We start from the raw sequence: 18,681 nt of genomic DNA, 5'->3' as shown, positions 1-18,681 counted from the left end.
TCTGATTTACTTTAGACCATTTCTTCAGTTTGTCCAGATCATTCTGAATTTTAATCCTATCCTCCAGAGCACTCGCAACCCCTCCCAGATTGGTATTATCCGTAAACTTTATAAGCGTACTCTCTGTGCCATTATATAAATAAATGAAGATATTGAACAGAACCAGACCCAGAACCGATCCTTGTGGGAGCCCACTCGTTATGCCCATCCAGCATGACTGTGAACCACTGATAACTAGTCTCTGGGAAAAGTTTTCCAATCAGTTTTGCACCCACCTTATAGTAGCTCCATCTAGGTTGTATTTCCCTGGTTTGTTTATGAGAAGGTCATGCAAGACAGTATCAAAAGCCTTACTAAAGTCAAGATATAGCACATCTACCACTTCCCCCCATCAACAAGGCTTGTTACTCTGTGAAAGAAAGCTATCAGGTTGGTTTGACATGATTGGTTCTTGACAAATCCATGCTGATTGTTACTTATCACCTCATTATCTTCTAGGTGTTTGCAAATTGATTGCTTAATTATTTGCTCTATTTTCTTTTTCCAGATACCGAAGTTAAGCTGACTGGTCTGTAATTCCCCAGGTTGTCCTTATTTCCCTTTTTATAGATGGGCACTATATTTGCCCTTTTCCAGTCTTCTGGAATGTCTCCCATCTTCCATGACTTTTCAATGGGGTGGTGAGTAGTGATAGAGTCTCACTAGCCTGGATCACACATGCCAGATTGTTTCTAGACTCTGAGTTCAGGGACACCATCTTCCCCCCACCACCTCAGTGCCTTTCTTGCTCCTCTATTATCATCCCACATTTATTATGGAGCGAGGTGGGTCACTCCCCAGTTAGGGTTGCACATCAGCCTGGTTTTGCCTCTTCCTAACACCCACCCTTGAAAGAGCTGTATTTTATTACTGCTACATAGCTAATGTCGGGAAACAGAAAAGGGATTGTCATTTCCTCACCACATCATCATCACAGGAACTAAGGGAGAATTTACACCACTTCATATTTTATGGCATAAACTGATCTCTTGTGAGGGGGCGAAAATTGTTCTTTTTCCTACAGGGCATTGAAATGCTGCATATACCAGGATATATTGTTAGAATTAATGGAAATAAATCTAACAGAAGGTCAGTGCCTAAGAACTCTAGACCACATTGACAAATCTCAGTCCAAGATTTTAGTTGTTTGATTTTGACTCCTAAGACATAGCATGATTCTGGTCATTGCCAGAAATTAAATACAGCATTTATGCATCATTGCTAAGCTCTAAGCAGGGCCGGCTCCGGAGCCCAGCGCGCCAAGCGCGCGCATGGGGCGGCATTTTGCCGGCAGGGCGGCAGGCGGATCTGGCGGACCTTCCGCAGTCATCCCTGCGGGAGGTCCACCGGAGCCGCGGGACCAGCGGACCTCCCGCAGGGATGACAGTGGACGGGGGCTGGTCCCGCGGCTCCAGTGGACCTCCCGCAGGCATGACTGCAGAGGGTTCGCTGGTACCGCGGCTTGGGGGACCCTCCACAGGCACGTCTGCAAGAGGTCCTCCGTAGCCGCGGGAACCGCGACCGGCAGCGCGCCCCCCGCGGCATGCCGCTGTGCTTGGGGCAGCCGGATTCCTAGAGCCGCCCCTGGCTCTAATATGTCACGAAAGGGATATAATGTCAGAAAAAGAAATAGTCTAATCCGTTATATCAGTACTCGTCTACCAGAGATATGGGCTGTTCCAGTAGTGATTGTTCTGATCATGGCAGAGGCTGTTCTGCATGGCTACAAATGTTCGGTTCTCAAATTGAGACTTCTGGCACTTTGCTCTGAACTCTACTTTTAGGTTTCAAATTTCAGTGTAATCTGAGTTCAGGGACAGCATCTTCCCCCCACCCCAGTGTCTTTCTTGTTCCTGTATTATCATCTCACACTCATTATGGAGTGGGGAGGGTCACTCCCAAGTTAGAGCTGAACATCAGCCTGGTTCTGCCTCTTCCTAAGACCCACCCCTCAAAGAGCTGTATTTTATTACTGCTACATAGCTAATGTTGGGAAACAGAAGAGGGATTGTCATTCCCTCACCACATCACCATCACAGGAACTAAGGGAGAATTTGCACCACTTCATAAATTATAACAAACTGATCTCTTGTGAGGGGGTGAAAATTGTTCTTTTTCTACATGTACTGAAAGGCTAAATATATCAGGATATATTAGTTAATCTGTCAGGGGAGGGATAGCTCAGTGGTCTGAGCATTGGTTTGCTAAGCCCAGGGTTATAAACTCACTTCTTGAGTGGGCCATTTCAGGTTCTAGAGCAAAAAAAAAAAGTTGAGGATTGGTTCTGCTTTGAGCAGGCAGTTGGGCTAGATAACCTTCTGAGGTCTCTTCCAACCCTCATATTCTATGATTTATTTCCATTAATACTAACAGAAGATCAGTGCCTACAGACCCTAGATCATACTGGAAATCCCAGTCCAAGATTTCAGTTGATGTATTTATTGATTTTGACTCGTAAGATATGTCATGATTCTGAGCATTGTCAGAAGTGAAATACAGCATTTAAGCATCAGTGTTACACTCTGATATGTCACCAGATGGGATATGATATTACAGATAAGATCATTTCTCTGTCTATCATTACTTGACTGCCAGAGAACTGTGCTGTTATAGTAATCATTGGTATCCACATACACACTCTCTTCCCCATCAGAGCAGTGTTTTGTCCTCAGATTGAGACTCCTGGCACTTTGCTCTGAAATCTACATTTAGTTTTAAAATTTCATCCCGTAACCAGGAGAGGGAGTGAGTTTCTGAATATTTATGGCATTATTTAACAAGATTTGATTAACTTTTAACTCTATGTTCTTTCAGTTCAATTGCACAGGGTGTTTTATTGTTCCTGGACTCAAACCATGGCAGACAGAGACTGGGGAAACCAAACGGCCATCAAAGAATTCATCATTCTGGGATTCGGGGATCTCCCTGACCTGCAAATTCTTCTCTTCCTGATGTTCCAAGTGATCTACATGGCAAACGTGTCTGGGAACACCCTCATTGTGGTGCTCATTGTGGCTGGCCAGCACCTTCACACCCCCATGTACTTCTTCCTGGGCAACTTGTCCTGCTTGGAGACCTGCTACACCTCAACCATCCTGCCCCGGATGCTGGCCAGTCTCCTGACTGCGGACTAAACCGTCTCAGTCAGTGGCTGCTTCACACAACTGTATTTCTTTGGTTCTCTGGGATGTACAGAATGCTATCTCCTAGCAGCGATGTCTTATGATCGGTATTTAGCGATATGTACACCCCTGCACTATTCAACTCTTAGGAATAGCAAGTTTTGCCTCCAATTGGCTGCTGGGTCATGGTTAAATGGTTGTTTGAGTGTAATTATTTTAATCTCATTTTTATCACAGTTATTATTCAGTGGTCCAAATGAAATTGATAATTTCTATTGTGATGCCATCCCACTGATGGAACTCTCCTGCAGTGACACGCACTAGGTCATACTGGTGGTTTTCACAATAGCCTGTGTATTCACCCTGCCTCCATTCCAACTAACCCTGACATCCTACATGTGCATCATCTCCACTATCCTGAGAATCTCTTCCACCACTGGGAAACAAAACGCCTTTTCCACCTGCTCCTCTCATCTAATTGTGGTGACAATTTTCTATGGATCCATAATGACTGTGTATCTGCTACCGAAATGTGATACACTGAAAGACCTGAGCAAAGGATTTTCCAAGGGACCTAATGGAGCTAGGCACCAAATCATTTTGAAATGGGAGTTGGACTCTTAACTTTCATAAAAAGAACAGGAGTACTTGTGGAACCTTAGGGTAAGTCTACACTATGGGATTATTCTGATTTTACAGAAACCGTTTTCTAAAGACAGATTGTATAAAGTCGAGTGCATGCGGCCACACTAAGCACATTACTTCGGCGGTGTGCGTCCATATACCGAGGCTAGTGTCAATTTCCGGAACGTTGCACTGTGGGTAGCTATCCCATAGTTCCCGCAGTCTCCCGCATCTATTGGAATTCTGGGTTGAGATCCCAGTGCCTGATGGGGCAAAAAACATTGTCGCGGGTGGTTCTGGGTACAGCCTCACCCCTCCCTCCGTGCAAGCAGCAGACAACCGTTTCGCGCCTTTTTCCCTTGGTGAACTGTGCAGAGGCCATAGCACGGCAAGCATGGACCCTGCTGAGCTCAAGACAGCAGTCATGGATGTTGTAAACACCTCATGCATTCTTGTGCAGTCAATGCTGAACCAGGACCTGCAAAACCAGTTGAGGAGGAGGTGGCTATGGCAGCATGGCGACGAGAGTGATGAGGACATGGACACAGAATTCTCTCAAACCGTGGGCCCCTGCGCTTTGGAGAGCATGCTGGTAATGGGTCAAGTTCCAACCATTGAACACTGATTTTGGGCCCGGGAAACAAGCACAGACTGGTGGGACTGCAAAGTGTTGCAGGTGTGGGACGATTCCCAGTGGCTGCGAAACTTTCGCATGCGTAAGGGCACTTTCATGGAACTTTGTGACTTGATTTCCCCTGCCCTGAAACACCAGAATACCAAGATGAGAGCAGCCCTTACAGTTGAGAAGCGAGTGGCAATAGCCCTCTGGAAGCTTGCAACACCAGACAGCTACCGGTCAGTCGGGAATCAATTTGGAGTGGGCAAATCTACTGTGGGGGCCGCTGTGATGCAAGTAGCCAAAGCAATCATTAAGCTACTGCTACGAAAGGTTGTGACTCTTGGAAATGTGCAGGTCATAGTGGATGGCTTTGTTGCAATGGGATTCCCTAACTGTGGTGGGGCGATAGATGGAACCCATATCCCAATCTTGGCACCGGAGCACCAGGGCACCCACTACATAAACCGCAAGGGGTACTTTTCCATGGTGCTGCAAGCACTGGTGGATGACAAGGGACATTTCACCAACATCCACGTGGGATGGCCAGGAAGGGTTCATGACGCTCGCGTCTTCAGGAACACTACTCTGTTTAAATGGCTGCAGCAAGGGAATTACTTCCCAGACCAGAAAATAACAGTTAGGGATGTCGAAATGCCTGTCGTTATCCTGGGGGAACCAGCCTACCCCTTGATGCCATGGCTCATGAAGCCATACACAGGCAGCCTGGACAGTAGTCAGGAGTTGTTCAACTACAGGCTGAGCAAGTGCAGAATGGTGGTAGAATGTGCATTTGGCCATTTAAAGGCGCGCTGGCGCACATTACTGACTCGCTCAGACCTCAGCCAAACTAATATCCTCTTTGTTATTGCTGCTTGCTGTGTGCTCCACAATCTCTGTGAGAGTAAGGGGGAGACCTTTATGGCGCAGTGGGAGACTGGGGCAAATCACCTGGCCACTGATTACGCGCAGCCAGACACCTGGGTGATTAGAAGAGCACACCAGGAAGCAGTGCACATCAGAGAAGCTTTGAAAACCAGTTTCATCACTGGCCAGGGTATGGTGTGACTGATCTTCCTGCCGCCACCTCTCATCTCGAGCGTCCCTCCTGTCCTCATGGTCACTGGCATCTTTCCTGTAATTTGATACCACGTCCTTCCGCTCATTCAGATGAGCTCTTTCATTGCGGGTCACTTCCATGATTTCCGAGAACATTTCGTCTCGCGTCCTTTTTTTTCCGCCGCCTTATCTGAGATAGCCTTCGGGACGGAGGAGGGAGACTTGAAAAATTTGCAGCTGCAGGAGGGAGGGAATTAAAGGGAGAGAAGTATTTAAAAAGATACATTTTACAGAACAATGATTATACTTTTTCACGGTGAACAACACTATTCATCTTACATAGCACATGTGATCTCACTACAAGGTCGCATTTTGCTTCTTAATACTCAGTGCCTGCGGCTTTGGTGTTAGAAATCACAGACGCAGGTCCGGGCATCAGAATTCAGCTTGCATGCGGCCATGGTAAGCCATTGTCTTTCGGCTTCTGCAGCCTTCATCTATTCAGCGCCCTTCTTTCCCAAATAGCAAGCAAAGCCTGTTGAGTGCTGCTTCTTTCCTGTTAATGTGCAGCACCAGAACGCCCCCATCCAGTTCTCTGGGATGATCGCTTTACCCCTCCCTCCCACCGCGTGGCTGGTATCATGGAAGATCGCTGCTAGCCAAACGCAAAAAAGCTCAGCGCCAGTCACCCTCCCCTCCTCCCACTGCTTGGCTAAATGCAGGGAAGGATTTCTTTTAAGCCACAGGCAAACAGCCCAACCATCTCTGTCCCCTTAATTAAATTCCTGAATTTCAACCAGGTTACCATGAACGATATCACTCTCCTGAGGATAACACAGCAAGATAAAGAACGGATGTTGCTTGAATGCCAGCAAACACCGGGACCATACGCAGCTAGGCTTTGTCATACAATGATACCAGATTACTTGCTACATGCATGATGTGGTCAAGTGTCCTACCATGGAGGACGGAATAAAGCTGCGCTGCCCAGAAACCTTCTGCAAAGGCTTTTGGAGTACCTCCAGGAGAGCTTCATGGAGATGTCCGTGGAGGATTTCCGCTCCATCCCCAGACATGTTAACAGACTTTTCCAGTATCTGTACTGGCCATGAATGCATCCCAAGTCCTCAGGGTAAATTAATCATTAAAAAAACGCTTGCTTTTAAACCATGCTTTATATTTACAAAGGTACACTCACCAGAGGTCCCTTCCATGGCTTCATTGTCTGGGATAGTGGGCTTGGAAGGACTGGGAGGGTAATTCCGTCAGGGTGAGAAAAAGCTCCTGTCTATTGGGGAGAACGGAGTGCTGTGTGCTCTCTGCAAGCTCGTCCTCCTCTTCCTCCTCTTTCTCTTCCCCGTCCGCAGAATCTTCAGGCATGGGTGAGATTACCAGCCCCACCTCGGAATCCATGGACGGGGTGGGGTAGTGGTGGCAGACCCCCCTAGAATTGCATGCAGCTCGGCATAGAAGCAGCATGTTTTCGGCCCTGCCCCGGACCTTCCATTTGCTTCTTTGGTTTTCTGGTAGGCTTGTCTGAGCACCTTAACTTTACGTGGCACTGTACTGAGTCCATGCTGTGGCCTCTCTCCATCATGGCCTTGGAAATTTTTTCAAATGTTTTTTCATTTCATCTTTTGGAACGGAGTTCTGTTTAGCACGGAATCCTCTCCCCATGTAGCGATCAGATCCAGTATCTCCCGTGCCGTCCATGCTGTAGCTCTTTTTCGATTCTCAGACTCCATGCTTACCTGTGCTGATGAGCTCTGCATGGTCACCTGTGCTGGTGAGCTCTCCGCGCTGGCCAAACAGGAAATGAAATTCAAAAGTTCACGGGGCTTTTTCTAACTACCTGGCCAGTGCATCCGAGTTCAGATGGCTTTCCAGAGCGGTCACAATGGTGCACTGTGGGATACCACCCGAAGGCCAATACCATCGAATTGCGGCCACACTAACCCCAATCCGACATGGCAATACTGATTTCAGCGCTACTCCCCTCGTCGGGGACGAGTACAGAAATCGGTTTTAAGAGCCCTTTATTTTGATATAAAGGGCTTCGCTGTGTGGACAGGTGCAGGGTGAAATCGGTTTAACGCTGCTAAATTCGGTACAAACGTGTAGTGTAGACCAGGCCTTAGATACTAACAAATTTATTTGAGCATAAGTTTTCATGGGCTAAAACCCACTTCTTAGATGCAGATACAGACAAACACGACTGCTACTATGAAACTTAACTTCCATAGACGCCTCTGAGAATTTCAGCCTGGAGAGCAATGGGGATTCGGTCATGGTAGGGTCAATCTACGCTTTTCCATTGGAAACAGATGCAGAGGATGGATGGAAAACCCCTGCTAATACTTTGAAAGCTGCTGCTGTTGTACGTGCTCTTGTTGTAACCTCTAATGTTGCAATCATGATGTGTGATTTGGTTCCTAGTGGCTATAATTTGGAACAGTGCTCATCCAGCAGTAGATAAGAAATGAGACAAGATGAGATTATGCTGTGTAGGGCCACTAGAGGGCAGAGGAATGGGACAGGTGTAGCGGTGCTGCCCAGTGGACAGCAGCCAAAGTGGAAGGGCAAGAAAGGAGATGTTATGTTGCTAAATGACCAACCGAGGGAAGTGAAAAGGGAGGTGAAGCTGTATCATGGTGTATAAGTGGTGAGTAAAGAGCACTGAAGAGAAAAGGACCTCTGTGTTATGTAATGAATGTGGGTAGAAGCATATGTTAAATAGTGAGAAATGGGCTGTTCGACTAAATAATGGGCACCAGGTGAAATAAAATGCAAGAATGGGAAAGCAAAAAGAATGCACTACAGGATAGCAGAGTAACAGGCTGTCATGCTAGGAAATGGACACTAAATGGCATCATAGTAGAGGAAGTGTTGGAGGGACGAGGTCAGAAAGACTGATTAGTGACCAACAGATTTCAGTGACCAATACAATAATGAGAAAGTGGGTGGTAGCAAGCTGCAAGGCTGAGATATGGGCAGCTATTTCCAAAATTGCCCACTAGATGGCAGCATATCTTGAATACTAATAATGGGGTGGTACAAGTACAGGAGAACCTCAGAACTAGGAGCACCTTTGGAATGGAGGTTGTTCCTAACTTTGGAATGTTTGTAACTGAACAAATGTTATGGTGGTTCCTTCAGAAGTTTCCACCTGAACATTGACTTAATACAGCTTTGAAACTTTACTATGCAGAAGATAAAGGCTGCTTTTAATCATCTTAATTTAAATGAAACAAGCACAGAAAGTTTCCTTGTCACATTTTTTTTAATCATTCCCTTTAGTTTTTTTAGTAGTTTATGTTTAACACAGTACTGTACTGTATTGGCTCTTTATTATTATTATTTATTATTGTTATTATTATTATTATTATTATTAGGCTTTACTGCTGCTTGATTGTGTAGTTCTGGTTCTAAATGAGGTATGTGGTTGACTGGTCAGTTCGTAACTCTGAGGTTCTACTGTACATTATAACAGTCATAGGAGTGGGTAAAATAAACTTATTCTCTCCTGCTTCTCTTTTGTATCAAAGTGATGCTGGGACTCAAACACGTCATCAATACGTGTGGACGTTTTTCGCTTCTTAACTGGGGGAATCGATATATCATTCTCTACACACATTTTGACCCTCTCATTGAGAAGAGATTGAAAATATTCTGGGCCACTTCTCATTGCAGCCAAAGAGTTATGTAAGCTTTTCACCCCTGTTATTGCAGTAAGTAAGCTGAGCTCTGGAGCTTGAAGAGCCTTACTCACTTTTACCACCATCTGGAGAATAGGGTGCATCATGTGAAGGGCAAAGCTGAACTTGAATGAGTTTAGTTCATGGATAAGGCCCCTGGCTTTTATTTTAGTGTCAGCAAGGTGAGTTATTTCGATAATCTCTTGTAAAGCTTGTAAAATGAAAGAGTAGTTTTGTTTGACAGCAGCCGCTGCTTCTGCTCTGCATGCCCATCTTGTGTTTGACAGTGACTTCAAAGTCTTCAACTGAGATCCTACTTCTTGTGAAATCTTCTCCATTACTGCATGTTTCACAGGACTCCCCTCCATGAAGGCATAAAGAGTCTGAATAACACCAAAAGAATCAAAGACAGTTCTGATTTGTTGAAGTGCATTCATCTACTCGGACGAGGTTCAAACAATGTGCATAGCAATGTACATAGAGTATTTCACTGCTCCTTTCTTTACATTTCATTTAAACTCCTGCAGGACATCCAGACATAGTGGATGCTCCATCAAAAGAGACAGACATCACTGATGACCAATCAATTTTAAGAATGCCAAGGATGTCATTTAACTGCTCAAAAATAGACTGAGCATCAACTGTTAATAGTTTCTGAACAGACACAAAATGTTCAACTGGACTATATTTTTCATTGTCAAAATACTGCATGACAATTAACATCTGTTCATGGTGTCCACAGTCAGTAGTGTTGTCAGCAATTATTGAGACCATTTTTCCATTTAGTGAAGACAGTCTTTTATTGCACAACGTTGTGCAAGGCCACAATTCAATCATTTTGGATGCAATTACTCAGATAGGTAGCGTTTTGAGGAGATTGTTGCACATGCTTTGCCATTACGGGATCCTATTTTTGGAGCATATTGACAAGATTTAGAAATAAACCTTTCTCAAAACTCTCAGCTTTTTCATTGTGACCCCTGAATGGTATCCCAGTTTTCGCCAGACACAGAACAATGTCAATCAGTCGCTCCATTACACTTCGGTTATGGCACCGTTCTTCTTCTTGTTTAGACAGATAAGCCTGCTTGCCCTCATCCAACAAAACACTAATAGGTTTCCCTTCATTAAAACTTGACTATGAAGAACAGCTCAACACATGAGATTTTGGCAGTTGGTGGTTTTGAAAACATTCGTTGGCCCTATGCCAGTTTCTGAATCCTTCTTCAATAAATGCTGGATCAGTGTGACCTTTGTTTGCTGCATCATTAGAGGAGAAGAAACGGCAGTAAAAGCAAAATGCTGCGTCCTTTGAGGGCTATATTCTAACCACCTATACTTTTCATACCATACTAATGATCTTTAACAATATGTTCTGACTAATCATACTAATCTCCTGGAGTGTGTTCACACACATACCCAGTGTCTGTTGCTTCTTAGGAGTTCCTGTGTGTTAGCAACGCTAGTAAAACCTTTGCAAACATCACATATTGGACAGTGAACTTGTAAGTATCTGCTGTAATACATGGCCTGACTTAGGTTCACAGCGTAGCTGGACTTTGCTGACTATGGTTCAGGCCTCAGATCTTACACCAGGTCCAGTGCCCCAAGCTCTCTCTCTCGCCTACACATAAGAACATAAGAACGGCCGTACCGGGTCAGACCAAAGGTCCATCTAGCCCAGTATCTGTCTACCGACAGTGGCCAATGCCAGGTGCCCCAGAGGGAGTGAATCTAACAGGCAATGATCAAGTGATCTCTCTCCTGCCATCCATCTCGATCCTCTGACGAACAGAGGCTAGGGACACCATTCTTACCCGTCCTAGCTAATAGCCATTTATGGACTTAGCCACCATGAATTTATACAGTTCCCTTTTAAACATTGTTATAGTCCTAGCCTTCACAACCTCCTCAGGTAAGAAGTTCCACAAGTTGACTGTGCGCAGTGTGAAGAAGAACTTCCTTTTATTTGTTTTAAATCTGCTGCCTATTAATTTCATTTGGTGACCCCTAGTTCTTGTATTATGGGAATAAGTAAATAACTTTTCCTTATCCACTTTCTCAACATCACTCATGATTTTATATACCTCTATCATGTCCCCCCTTAGTCTTCTCTTTTCCAAGCTGAAGAGTCCTAGCCTCTTTAATCTTTCCTCGTATGGGACCCTCTCTAAACCCCTAATCATTTTAGTTGCCCTTTTCTGAATCTTTTCTAGTGCTAGAATATCTTTTTTGAGGTGAGGAGACCACATCTGTACACAGTATTCGAGATGTGGGCGTACCATGGATTTATATAAGGGCAATAATATATTCTCAGTCTTATTCTCTATCCCCTTTTTAATGATTCCTAACATCCTGTTTGCTTTTTTGACCGCCTCTGCACACTGCGTGAACACCTTCAGAGAACTATCCACGATGACGCCAAGATCTTTTTCCTGACTCGTTGTAGCTAAATTAGCCCCCATCATGTTGTATGTATAGTTGGGGTTATTTTTTCCAATGTGCATTACTTTACATTTATCCACATTAAATTTCATTTGACATTTTGTTGCCCAATCACTTAGTTTTGTGAGATCTTTTTGAAGTTCTTCACAATCTGCTTTGGTCTTAACTATCTTGAGCAGTTTAGTATCATCTGCAAACTTGGCCACCTCACTGTTTACCCCTTTCTCCAGATCATTTATGAATAAATTGAATAGGATTGGTCCGAGGACTGACCCTTGGGGAACACCACTAGTTACCCCTCTCCATTCTGAGAATTTGCCATTAATTCCTACCCTTTGTTCCCTGTCCTTTAACCAGTTCTCAATCCATGAAAGGACCTTCACTTTTATCAGCTTAATTTACGTAAGAGCCTTTGGTGAGGGACCTTGTCAAAGGCTTTCTGGAAATCCAAGTACACTATGTCCACCGGATCCCCCTTGTCCACATGTTTGTTGACCCCTTCAAAGAATTCTAATAGATTAGTAAGACACGATGTCCCTTTACAGAAACCATGTTGACTATTGCTCAACAGTTTATGTTTTTCTATGTGTCTGACAATTTCATTCTTTACTATTGTTTCGACTAATTTCCCCGGTACCGATGTTAGACTTACCGGTCTGTAATTGCCGGGATCACCCCTAGAGCCCTTTTTAAATGTTGGCGTTACATTAGCTAACTTCCAGTCATTGGGTACCGAAGCCGATTTAAAGGACAGGTTACAAACCTTAGTTAATAGTTCTGCAACTTCACATTTGAGTTCTTTCAGAACTCTTGGGTGAATGCCATCTGGTCCCGGTGACTTGTTAATGTTGAGTTTATCAATTAATTCCAAAACCTCCTCTAGTGACATTTCAGTCTGTGACAGTTCCTCAAATTTGTCACCTACAAAAGCCAGCTCAGGTTTGGGAATCTCCCTAACATCCTCAGCCGTGAAGACTGAAGCAAAGAATCCATTTAGTTTCTCCGCAATGACTTTATCGTCTTTAAGCACTCCTTTTGTATTTCGATCGTCAAGGGGCCCCACTGGTTGTTTAGCATGCTTTCTGCTTCTGATGTACTTAAAAAACAATTTGTTATTACATTTGGAGTTTTTGGCTAGCCGTTCTTCAAACTCCTCTTTGACTTTTCTTATTACACTCTTGCACTTAAGTTGGCAGTGTTTGTGCTCCTTTCTATTTGCCTCACTAGGCTTTGACTTCCACTTTTTAAAGGAAGTCTTTTTATCTCTCACTGCTTCTTTTACATGGTTGTTAAGCCACGGTGGCTCTTTTTTAGTTCTTTTACTATTTTTCTTAATTTGGGGTATACATTGAAGTTGGGCCTCTATTATGATGTCTTTAAAAAGGGCACACGCAACTTGCAGGGATTTCACTTTAGTCACTGTACCTTTTAACTTTTGTTTAACTAACCCCCTCTTTTTTGTATAGTTCCCCCTTTTGAAATTAAATGCCACAGTGTTGGGCAGTTGAGGTGTTCTTCCCACCACAGGGATGTTGAATGCTATTGTATTATGGTCACTATTTCCAAGCGGTCCTGCTATATTTACCTCTTGGACCAGATCCTGAGCTCCACTCAGGATTAAATCTAGAGTCGCCTCTCCCCTTGTGGGTTCCCGTACCAGCTGCTCCATGAAGCAGTCATTTAAAGTATCGAGAAATTTTATCTCTGCATTTCGTCCTAAAGTGAAATGTTCACAGTCAATATGGGGATAATTGAAATCCCCCACTATTATTGTGTTCTTAATTTTGATAGCCTCTCTAATTTCCCTTAGCATTTCATCATCACTATTACTGTCCTGGTCAGGTGGTCGATAATAGATCCCTAATGTTACATTTTTACTAGAGCATGAAATTTCTCTCCATAGAGATTCTATGGAACATGTGGATTCGCTTACGATTTTTACTTCATTTGAATCTACACTTTCTTTCACATATAGTGCCACTCCTCCCCCTGCACGACCTGTTCTGTCCTTCCGATATATTTGTACCCCGGAATGATTGTTTCCCATTGGTTGCTCTCAGTCCACCAGGTTTCTGTGATGCCTATTATATCTATATCCTCCTTTATCACAAGGCACTCTAGTTCACCCATCTTATTATTTAGACTTCTGGCATTTGTGTACAAGCACTTTAAAAACGTGTCCCTGTTTATTAGCCTGCCTTTTTCTGATGTGCCAGATTCTTTTTTATGTGACTGTTTATCATCTGATCCGGCCCTTACATTATACTTTTCAGTCCTCTGCTCCTGACTATAACCTGGAGATTCTCTATCATCAGACTCTCCCCTAAGAGAAGTCTGTGTCCGATCCACATGCTCCTCTGCAGCAGTCGGCTTTCCCCCATCTCCTAGTTTAAAAACTGCTCTACAACCTTTTTAATATTTAGTGCCAGCAGTCTGGTTCCACTTTGGTTTAGGTGGAGCCCATCTCTCCTGTATAGGCTCCTCTCATCCCAGAAGTTTCCCCAGTTCCTAATGAACGTGAACCCCTCCTCTCTACACCATCGTCTCATCCACGCATTGAGACTCTGAAGCTCTGCCTGCCTACCTGGCCCTGCCCGTGGAACTGGGAGCATTTCCGAAAATGCCACCATAGAGGTCCTGGATTTCAGTCTCTTCCCTAGCAGCCTAAATTTGGCTTCCAGGACATCTCTCCTACCCTTCCCTATGTCATTGGTACCTACATGTACCACGACCACCGGCTCCTCCCCAGCACTACACATAAGTCTATCTAGATACCTCGAGAGATCCGCAGCCTTCGCACCAGGCAGACAAGTCACCATATAGTTCTCCCGGTCATCACAGACCCAGCTATCTACATTTCTAATAATCGAATCTCCCATTACTAACACCTGCCTTTTCCTAGAAACTGGAGTTCCCTCCCCCGGAGAGGCAACCTCAGTGCGAGAGGCAACCCCAGCACCATCTGGAAGGAGGGTCCCAACTATGGTAAGGTTTCCCTCTGCTCCCATTGACTGCTCTGCTTCCCTGGGCCGTTCTTCCTCCTCAACAGCACAGGAGCTGTCTGAGCGGAGGTGGGACAATTCTACAGTGTCCCGGAAATCCTCATCAACATACCTCTCTGCCTCTCTTAGCTCTTCCAGTTCCGCCACCCTGGCCTCCAAAGTCCGTACATGGTCTCTGAGGGCCAGGAGCTCCTTGCACCGACTGCACACATACGCCACCCGCCCACAGGGCAGGTAATCATACATGCTACACTCAGTGCAATAAACTGGATAGCCCCCACCCTGCTGCTGGGCTTCTGCCTGCATTGTCTCCTAGATAATGTAAGGGTGGTTTACAGACAGGGGTTTTGAATGTAGATTGGTTTATAGGTTTTAGGGTTTGGGGGGGGGGGCACAGGGAAGGGGTTAAGGCTGGCGAGGGAATCCCACTCCCTTCCCACTCCCACACCCTTCCCACTCCCCTTCTAAACTCCCTGGACTGGGCAAAAATAAATCTGATGAGGTCCAACAAGGACAAGAGCAAAGTCCTGCACTTAGGACGAAAGGATACCATGCACCGCTACAAGCTGGGGACCAACTCGCTAAGTGGCAGTTCTGCAGAAAAGGACCTGGGGATTATGGTGGATGAGAAGCTGGATATGAGTCAGCAGTGTGCTCTTGTTGCCAAGAAAACTGATGGCATATTGGGCTGCATTAGTAGGAGCATTGCCAGCAGATTGACAAAAGTGATTATTCCCCTCTATTTAGCACTGGTGAGGCCACATCTGGAATATTGCATCCAGTTTTGGGCCCCTCACTACAGAAAGGATGTGGACAAATTGAAGAGTGTTAGCTCAGCAGAGGGAAATAAATATAATTGGGGTGCTGGGGCACATGACTTCTGAGGAGAGACTGCAGGAACTGGGGGGTTCCAAAGAGACTGGAGCTTGGCTGTTCTCAGTGGTGGCAGATGACAGAATGTGAAGCAGTGATTGAATATTAGGAAACACTATTTCACTAGAAGGGTGGTGAAGCACAGGAATGAGTTACCTAGGGAGGTGGTGGAATCTCCACCCTTAGACGTCTTTAAGGCCTGGCTTGACAATGCCCTGGCTGGGATGATTTAGTTGATGTTGTTCCTGATTTGAGCAGGGGGTTGGACTAGATGACCTCCTTTTGTCTCTTCTAACCCTAAACTTCTATGATTCTGTGAAACCTTAGCCCTACTCAGAAATATTGCTATGGAAACTTAAGAAAGTCTGAATTTGAATACAAGACTTTATAATCTTACGTAGAGAAACAAGGAACAGGGGAGATATCCAGGGATTTATTTTCATTGTTAGTGGATTTTATGCCTTACACAATGTCAGCTCTGTGTGGTTTCAGAAGCTGTACACACTCCTCACAGAGGGTGAACACTTAGCCAACACCCTGGAGAAAAATACCCTCATACTGTGTGTATCACTGCTGAACATTAGAGGGTGACAGAGCTGTCAACATCCTCACCTTCCTGGATCACACAGCAGGGGATCATAAAGACTGTCTCAGTAACTCCATGCAGATCATCTCCTTTTCTTTTTCTTTTCTTTTTCACATTAGTGCTGAGATTTTCAATGGGAGATTTCAAGATAATTTTAATGGGGGCTGATTGCTAAAATCACCCAGGCAGCTTTGAAAACCTCAGGCTAAGTTATTCTCTTGCAGTCTCTGCACATTTCGGTGAAAGCCACATATTTACTGACTGCTTTGCACAAGGCTTCCTTGACCTCTCTGTTTCTCAGGCTGTAGATGAGGGGGTTTACCAGGGGAGTCAGGACCGTGTAGCAAAGGGAGACCACTTTGTTCAGGTCTCTCAGTGTATCATGTTTCGGTAGCAGGTACACAATCATTGCGGATCCATAGAAAATTGTCACCACAATCAGGTGAGAGGAGCAGGTGGAAAAGGCCTTTTGCCTCCCACCGGTGGAAGGGATTCTCAGGATGGTGGCGATGATGCACACATATGATATCAGGGTTAGCAGGAATGGCGGCATGGTGAATACAGAGACTAATATGAAATCCAGCAATACGACCAGGTGGGTGTCACTGCAGGATAGTTCCATCAGTGGGATGGAATCACAATAGAAATGGTCAATTTCATTTGGGCTACAGAATATTAACTGTGATAGGAATAAGACAAAGATGGTAATAGCCAAAAAACCATTTAACCAAGACCCACCAGCCAATTGGAGGCAAAACCTACTATTCATAAGAGTTGAATAGTGCAGGGGTTTACATATCGCTAAATACCGATCATAAGACATCGCTGCTAGGAGATAGCATTCTGTACATCCCAGAGAACCACAGAAATACAGTTGTGTGAAGCAGCCACTGACTGAGATGGTTTTGTCCCCAGTCAGGAGACTGGCCAGAAACCTGGGCAGGATGGTTGAGGTGTAGCAGGTTTCCAAGCAGGACAAGTTGCCCAGGAAGAAGTACATGGGGGTGTGAAGGTGCTGGTCAGCCACAATGAGCACAACGATGAGGGTGTTCCCAGCCACGGTTGCCATGTAGATCACTTGGAACATCAGGAAGAGAAGAATTTGCAGGTCAGGGAGATCCCCGAATCCCAGAATGATGAATTCTGTGATGGCCGTTTGATTTCCCCAGTCTCTGTCTGCCATGGTTTGAGTCCAGGAACAATAACACACGCTGTGCAATTGCATTGAAAGAACACAGAGTTAAAAGTTAATCAAATCTCATGAATTAATTCCACAAATATTCAGAAACTCACTCCCTCTCCTGGTTATGGGCTGAAATTTTAAAACTAAATGTAGATTTCAGAGCAGAGTGCCAGGAGTCTCAGTCTGAGGACAGAACACTGCTCTGATGGGGAAGAGGGGGTGTATGTGGATACCAATGATTACTATAACAGCCAGGTTCTCTGGTCGTCAAGTACTGATAGTCAGAGAAAAGATCTTATCTGTCATATCATATCCCATCCGGTCACATACCAGAGCGTAACACTGATGCTTAAATGCTGTATTTCACTTCTGACAATGCTCAGAATCATGCCATGTCTTACGAAGCAAAATCAATAAATACATCAACTGAAATCTTGGACTGAGATTTCCAATGTGGTCTAGTGTCTGTAGGCACTGATCTTCTGTTAGAATTAATGGAAATAAATAATAAAATAGCAGGGTTTGAAGGGACCTCAGGAAGTCATCTAGTCCAACCGCCTGCTCAAAGCAGGACCACTCCCCAACTTTTTTTTTTTGGCCCTAAACCCGAAATGGCCCACTCAAGGATTGAGCTCATAATATCGGGCTCAGCAGGCCAATGCTCAGACCACTGAGCTATCCCTCCCCCTTTACATTAAACAATATATCATGGTATATTCAACCTTTCAGTACATGTAGAAAAGGAACAATTTTCACCCCTTCACAAGAGATCAGTTTGTGACAGATCAATTTATGAAGTGGTGTAAATTCTCCCATAGTTCCTGTGATGGTGATGTGGTGAGGGAATGACAATCCCTCTTCTGTTTCCCGACATTAGCTATGTAGCAGTAATAAAATACTGCTCTTTGGAGGGTGGGTTTTAGGAAGAGGCAGAACCAGGCAGATGTGCAACCCTCCTCACTCCATAATAAATGTGGGATGATAATAGAGGAGCAAGAAAGGCACTGGGGTGTTGGGAGGAAGATGCTGTCCCTGAACTCAGAGTCTAGAAACAATCTGGCATGTGTGATCCAGGCTAGTAAGACTCTATCACCACTCACCACCCCATTGAAAAGTCATGGAAGATGGGAGACATTCCAGAAGACTGGAAAATGGCAAATATAGTGCCCATCTATAAAAAGGGAAATAAGGACAACCTGGGGAATTACAGACCAGTCAGCTTAACTTCTGTACCCAGAAAGATAATGGAGCAAATAATTAAGCAATAGATTTGCAAACACCTAGAAGATAATGAGGTGATAAATAACAGTCAGTATGGATTTGTCAAGAACAAATTGAGTCAAACCAACCTGATAGCTTTCTTTCACAGAGTAACAAGCCTTGTTTTGATACTCGCATGACCTTCTCATAAACAAACTAGGGAAATACAACCTAGAT

General features: G+C 44.6%; 1 protein-coding gene across 1 annotated transcript; it reads right to left on the bottom strand.

Annotated features, from left to right (window-relative positions):
• Positions 1 to 10,497: 10,497 nt before the first annotated feature.
• Positions 10,498 to 17,220, bottom strand: LOC123346960 (olfactory receptor 6C4-like). Its single transcript, XM_044984395.1, has 2 exons — positions 16,334 to 17,220; positions 10,498 to 10,534 (listed from the first exon to the last, which is right to left on the bottom strand). Exons 1-2 carry the CDS (start codon positions 17,146 to 17,148, stop codon positions 10,498 to 10,500), a joined length of 852 nt encoding a protein of 283 aa, XP_044840330.1. The 5' UTR covers positions 17,149 to 17,220.
• Between the last annotated feature and the right edge of the window lie 1,461 nt (positions 17,221 to 18,681).

This window comes from Mauremys mutica, chromosome 12 (genome assembly GCF_020497125.1).
Source record: "Mauremys mutica isolate MM-2020 ecotype Southern chromosome 12, ASM2049712v1, whole genome shotgun sequence".
NCBI lineage: Eukaryota > Metazoa > Chordata > Testudines > Geoemydidae > Mauremys > Mauremys mutica.
The sequence above is the reverse complement of the archived record's forward strand: the minus strand, read 5'-3'. Positions and strand labels throughout refer to the sequence as shown.

What these genes read in the sequence shown, in the direction of transcription:
- LOC123346960 (XM_044984395.1), bottom strand. Translation starts at nt 17,148, where the DNA reads ATGTTCCAAGTGATCTACATGGCAACCGTGGCTGGGAACACCCTCATC. An exon ending in AGAGAGGTCAAGGAAGCCTT is followed by an intron (nt 10,535 to 16,333) that starts GTGCAAAGCAGT and finishes TAGTATGATTAG; the next exon opens with TCAGAACATATTGTTAAAGA.